This window comes from Malania oleifera, chromosome 6 (genome assembly GCF_029873635.1).
Source record: "Malania oleifera isolate guangnan ecotype guangnan chromosome 6, ASM2987363v1, whole genome shotgun sequence".
NCBI classification, from domain to species: domain Eukaryota; kingdom Viridiplantae; phylum Streptophyta; class Magnoliopsida; order Santalales; family Ximeniaceae; genus Malania; species Malania oleifera.
Window position 1 is genome coordinate 49,361,122 of NC_080422.1, and position 6,963 is coordinate 49,368,084.

At 29.7% G+C, this 6,963-nt stretch overlaps 1 protein-coding gene across 1 annotated transcript in view; it reads right to left on the minus strand.

The window, feature by feature from the left end:
• LOC131157929 (alpha-galactosidase-like) overlaps positions 1-4,014 on the minus strand; it is a 36,513-nt gene extending 32,499 nt beyond the window's left edge. Inside the window, exons 1-6 of the mRNA XM_058112397.1 lie at positions 3,571-4,014; positions 2,653-2,711; positions 1,135-1,191; positions 898-932; positions 669-772; positions 108-183 (exon numbers count right to left, since the gene is read on the minus strand). Of these exons, the coding sequence (XP_057968380.1) occupies positions 108-183; positions 669-772; positions 898-932; positions 1,135-1,191; positions 2,653-2,711; positions 3,571-3,758 (519 nt within the window). The 5' untranslated portion in view covers positions 3,759-4,014. The remainder of the gene's footprint in view (positions 1-107; positions 184-668; positions 773-897; positions 933-1,134; positions 1,192-2,652; positions 2,712-3,570) is intronic.
• Between the last annotated feature and the right edge of the window lie 2,949 nt (positions 4,015-6,963).

Below are 6,963 nucleotides of genomic sequence, written 5' to 3' on the forward strand. Positions count from 1 at the left end.
GTGTGTCAACAAGCATAATAATTTTAAATCTTTCTAAGAGACTAACTATTAATTTATAAAATTATGCCCAAGAAGCAACTACTAGTTATGAATTTATGAAATCATACCCAAGAAGCAAAAGTTTTGGCATCTTGCTCTTCATAGCCAAGTGATCCAGGCATCTTAGTACTGCATGTTAAATTTCTACAAACAAATAATAAGCAAATTAGCACACGCGCGCGCGCACACTTATATACTATTAATTAAATAATTCTCAAAACATGTTTCTTAGTGACTTATTGAGAATAGCATAGAAAGGTCTTTAAATATTCATCAATCATTGTAAAATTGACTCGCTTCCCTTACTAAATATATGATGCCTACAGAAGTGTGAATAATGAATTGCATTATTTCTACAATTTACCATGTGACTTTCATTTACTTTCATGATCACTTACTATTTCCACTTACTTTGTATTTGATGGTTTAGAATTTATTCATGCAGTGAAACTACGAATTGCTTTTATCTATCTGGCATCTAGTTAAGCAAATGTTATTTAACCAAACATACATATACTTTATGGTTAAAAAAATTCCAAGTAGAATCTTATTTACACTTTTTCACACTTTTGATAGATATATACTTAGAAATATGGGACATGTAAATGAAATTGGCATTTGGTACATACCCAGCATCAGAGTAGATTCCAATCTTTAACCCTTTGCTATGCACATAATCCGCTAGAGCCTTTATTCCAGAGGGAAATGTGGAAGCTTTAGCAACTAAATTTCCCTGCCACAGCACATCATATATATACATATATATACTCAATTCAAATATGATGTCCACTGCCCCCAACTCCTTTTTCTAATTCACATTTCTTAAGTTATATACTATATAGTAGATTATTCAAGTACCTCGGAATCTCTATTAAGTTCTCCCCAACAGTCATCTGATAGATCGAACGTAAAAACGATTAGACATTTGAAACATAACGTATTCATTAATTTTTACCTGAGAGTCTGAAACTGTTATCAATCTTTGTTAAAGTTTAGATTGCGGATTAAAATTCATGCATATTTGGACAAAAACATAATAGAATATCATACTGAATTTGAACTTGTGATAGAACATAAGCAGCACACATATGGTACCTAAATTTATGTAAAGATATCCCAAAGCAGCGAGCCCTGTTGAGACCATTGCATCCGCTGTTGATCAAAAGAAGAAATAATAATAAAAGTTGGAGTTAATTATAGAAGCAGTCAAACCGACAGGACATCCCATGGCCATGGTCTCAATTAGTGGTACAGACTTTGTATTGTAGTTCTATTAATTTACTATTCTTGTTGGAAATTGAATTATTTATAAAAAGAATAAAAATATAGATAAATAATAAGGTATTTTGTGTTCTGTCGATAAATTTAAGTCCTCTTCTATTAAGAACCCATTGACGGATTTCATTTTCAAGAAACCTTTTTCTTTCTAAAATTAGAAATCGAAAAGAAGAATGATAATGGTAAGAGAAGAAGAGGACAAATAAATTTGGCTAGCGATGCAGGATTACAAATGTACTCACTAATTCTCAAGCATGGGTTCAATAGACAGATGAGAAAAAAACAAAGTATAGGAGTAAGGTTTTCTTCCTTTGGGTGAATTGTTTGGGTGTGGCTCATTCATTGAAATTTTGTGACTATTTTCTTTTAATAATTAGATTTTTAAATTTATTGAGGAAAGAAAAAGAAAATATAAAATGAAAACTATTTTCTCAAACAAATATTTATTATTATTGATTTAGTTCAAATAAATATTGTGAAAATAAAAGAATTAATCAATTTTTTTAATTTTTTAAAACACTAAAATAGGAAATGAAAACTATTTTCTCTATTAAACGGCCACGGAATATTTTTGTTAACTTGATAATAAAGTTAAATGTATAATAAAATAATTTAGTTGATGGATTGGATTGTGAAGGGAGGACTTAATAGGTTTCAAAGATTTTAGCCCAAAAAAGAAAAAATAAAAATCTATCCTTCATTTGAACTAAGAAAAAACTATCTTACTGTATGTATAGCTTTAGCTACGGAAAAATCTGCTACTACTATACCACTATTACCAACAACCTCTCCCTCTTCCCCCCCAAAAAAATAAAAAAAGTAAAATCACCATCACTTCCATCACTACCACTGTTATTTGAATTAAAGAATGGTATAACATTACAAGATAAATTAAAGAATGTACATATTCACGGTAAGTTAGATGTAACTTCTATAGAAATAAGATAAGGGAATGACAACTCAAATGGTATGGACACTTGCAACGTGAGTCACACAGTACACCAGAGAGGAAAAGTGAGTTAATTACTGTAAGGATTTAATATCGTTGAATCTATTAAAAGAAATGGTTCATAATAGCATAAATTGACAGAAAATGATTCATATAACCGACCGGACTTAAGGATTAATTTTGTTGTTATTGTATGATAACAAGGATCCATTGATTGTATAATGCAGTGTATAAAAATAAGATTTGTAGGGCTTAAATTTAGACTTGTGTGGACTTATACGAAATTCAATATAATTTTATATTACTGCATATGCTTTCTTAAATTCATAGAAATTTAAATTCCAAACTTTCAAGCTTATTAAGATAATTATTAAAATTAAGATTACCTGTTTGTCTGATCAATGTCTCGTCAATATTACACTGGAAGTGGTTCCAACTATTCCATCTGATTAGTTATTGCCACACAAAATGAGCAGTATTAGTTATTTAATTAATTAATTATTAAATATAATTAAAAGAATATGCGTATGCAAAGGCTGAAAAGGTATGAAAAATAAAAGATAAGTTATTTTTATATTATATATAATGAAGCCCGTGAGTTATATGCTGTCTTATATATACGTCTAGGCCACGCACACCGTGCTAAATATAGAAAAGAATTATAATAAATGGATTTCGTGGTTCCACTATAATCATTAAGCCTTGTTTTGATTTTTAAAACAAAATAAATGTTAATTATATTACTTTCTGTTAAAAAAATATGCATTAAAATATTCACAAAAAGAATTTATTGAATTTAAATATTAATTTATTAGATGCATTCTACCTAAATCTGACGTTTTTTAATTGTCCATCATGACTTTCGATTGTTGGCCATGACTCTCCTTGTTGATTCATTTTTCTAGACTCACTTGCAGCTGTGTTGATAGGCTCAAGTATGAAATCACAAAAGACTTGTATGATTCATCTTCTTTTTGAATTTGTTTTTCTGTGAGCTACCACCAACAAAGAAGGCAGAAAGAAAAAATCTTCGACTTCTTTAGCAAAGGGTATGATGCAATTCAACAACAACAAAAAAAAAAAAGAGAGTAGGAAATTCGATCTTAGCATTCAATTAATGACATCCTCTATAGGAAGGGGTAATTATTGAAGCAATAAACTCAGGGATCTCCAAATTCGTAAATGGGTCTTGAGTTTGAGTATCAAACAGAGAATTCAACGAAAGTATGCATATTTAAAAAGAAGAGAAGAAGGGAAATGAAGAGATGAATAAATAAGGAAGGTAGGTAGGAAATGAAGCATACCCCATTGGGGGTGTTAGACCCAGCCCATTAGCCAAAACACTCCTCCTCCTGCTCTGGATCTCAGACCTCCTACCCTTTATATTCGTCTGTAGGGGATGATGTTGATCAGCAGCGGTTGCACAGGACTTCATCAGCAGCAAGAAGCAGCAGGTAGTAAGTATCTTACACATCGGTAATCCCATCCCCATGTGTATATATATATATATATATATATATATATCACACACTCACACAAGTTCAAATACAAGGAAGAAGGAACCGGACTACTGGCTTCGATCTCAACAACTTCAGTATTAGTGTATATATATATATATGCTGCGTTTCTCAGCAGTACATATATATATATATATATATATATGAGAGAGAGAGAGAGAGAGAGAGAGAGATATAGCTGTCTCTAGCTATATCCTATTGCAATTTTCTGAGTTTAGCACTAAATAAATCTATCTCGCTGCTGCTACCTGTCATATATATATTCAAATATGCACGCATATATCCGTATATCTTTATTATTAGTAGTAAAAAAATTTTAAAACTTGATATTTTTGTATGCTTTCAGGGAGACTTTAAAAAACGCATAATACACGCTTCCTCGCACATAAATATATACACTTTTTGATATTTTTAATATATATATATATGTGGACATATTTATATGTTTTATTATTAATTCATTATTATTAAATTTTTACAATTGATGTTTTTGATTTTTTATATATACAAAAAATAATAATTTCATAAAATAATAAGAAATACAGCTAAATATTAGCTAGCGTGGCCTTCTAAAACTTAGGTGTCTATCAATCTAGTGTAGACTTAATGTGAACATTATTGATCTAAGGCAACATCTATGCTTATATCATCATCATCATCATCGAGCCTAAAGTTACATTTTTCAACTAGTATTTGGCATATGCAAAACTAGAATGAGACCTACCCATATGCAAGATGTGGCATCTCACTTGAATTTTGTGTGTTTAAAATACTAATAAAAACACGTTCGTTGCACATGAAATATTTTATTTTATTACTATTTAATTTAAAAGCACAACTACTGGCTTCGATCTCAACAACCTCAGTATTAGTGTATATATATATATATATGAGCGAGCGAGAGAGAGAGAGAGAGAGAGATAGCTGTCTCTAGCTATATCCTATTGCAATTTTCTGAGTTTAGTACTAAATAAATCTATCTCGCTACTGCTACCTGCCATATATATATATTCAAATATGCACGCATATATCCGTATATCTTTATTATTAGTAGTAAAAAAATTTTAAAACTTGATATTTTTGTATGCTTTCAGGGAGACTTTAAAAAACGCATAATACACGCTTCCTCGCACATAAATATATACACTTTTTGTTATTTTTAATATATATATATATATGGACATATTTATATGTTTTATTATTAATTCATTATTATTAAATTTTTACAATTGATGTTTTTGATTTTTTATATATACAAAAAATAATAATTTCATAAAATAATAAGAAATACAGCTAAATATTAGCTAGCGTGGCCTTCTAAAACTTAGGTGTCTATTGGTCTAGTGTAGACTTAATATGAACATTATTGATCTAAGGCAACATCTATGCTTATATCATCATCATCATCATCATCGAGCCTAAAGTTACATTTTTCAACTAGTATTTGGCATATGCAAAACTAGAATGAGACCTACCCATATGCAAGATGTGGCATCTCACTTGAATTTTGTGTGTTTATAATACTAATAAAAACACGTTCGTTGCACATGAAATATTTTATTTTATTACTATTTAATTTAAAAGCACAACTACTGGCTTCGATCTCAACAACCTCAGTATTAGTGTATATATATATATATATATATATATATATATGAGGGAGAGAGAGAGAGAGAGAGAGAGAGAGAGAGATAGCTGTCTCTAGGTATATCCTATTACAATTTTCTAAGTTTAGTACTAAATAAATCTATCTCGCTACTGCTACCTGCCATATATATATTCAAATATGCATGCATATATCCGTATATCTTTATTATTAGTAGTAAAAAAATTTTAAAACTTGATATTTTTGTATGCTTTCAGGGAGATTTTAAAAAATGCATAATACACGCTTCCTCGCACATAAATATATACACTTTTTGATATTTTTAACATATATATATATAGACATATTTATATGTTTTATTATTAATTCATTATTATTAAATTTTTACAATTGATGTTTTTGATTTTTTATATATACAAAAAATAATAATTTCATAAAATAATAAGAAATACAGCTAAATATTAGCTAGCGTGGCCTTCTAAAACTTAGGTGTCTATCAGTCTAGTGTAGACTTAATGTGAACATTATTGATCTAAGGCAACATCTATGCTTATATCATCATCATCATCATCATCGAGCCTAAAGTTACATTTTTCAACTAGTATTTGGCATATGCAAAACTCGAATGAGACCTACCTATATGCAAGATGTGGCATCTCACTTGAATTTTGTGTGTTTAAAATACTAATAAAAACACGCTCGTTGCACATGAAATATTTTATTTTATTATTATTTAATTTAAAAACACAATCTCTAAGTTTGGAGGAAAATGAGTGTCGACATCCCAATTTTAACCAGACCTCCCCAAGAAAACTTGGCGCAATAAAAATTGACTTGAATCCTGGGATTGGGAAGATCCGATTGAGTCCAGTGTTTTTAATTGAGTCTCGGTATTTTAAATTGAGTCATGGTATTTTTAATTGAATCCCAGTATTTTTAATTGAGTCCCGTTGAATTTTAATTGAGTCCCATATTTTTTTAAGTAGCCAAGTTCATGTAACAACCTGCTATTTAACTGGGTTATATATATATACTATGATATTTAACATGCTCTGACACCATACTAGATTACACCCAATCATCAACCTAAGCAGCGAGAAGCAGAAATTAAGTAAACATAACCATATATAATTATATACAATACCAGAGTGCTAAAGTGTTTCCCAAAATATACATATATGTCTGTTTTCCAGAATACCCTCAATTGGCTAGGGTTATATAAAATATTCCCAAAAATACTCACACAACTATCAAGGCAATATCGAGGCCCCTCTACCTGCGAGCCAGGTCTGCGAGTCAGGTCTGCTCGCCTAAAAAATGTTAAAGTAATTGGGATGAGCCAACGCTCAGTAAGACGAAATATATTATTACTAGTGTGTGACAAATGAGTTACAATACTATAAAAATCTATTTCTATAATATCATGTATAACTGGATCTGTAAATATAGTACAAGTAATAGAAACCACCACCATTTACATGTTGCTTAATATATCAGTATTTTAGGGTGCTATTTAAAATAGTACATAAGTATATTCTTTGTCTCTGTAAATTTGTATATACATAATAATAATT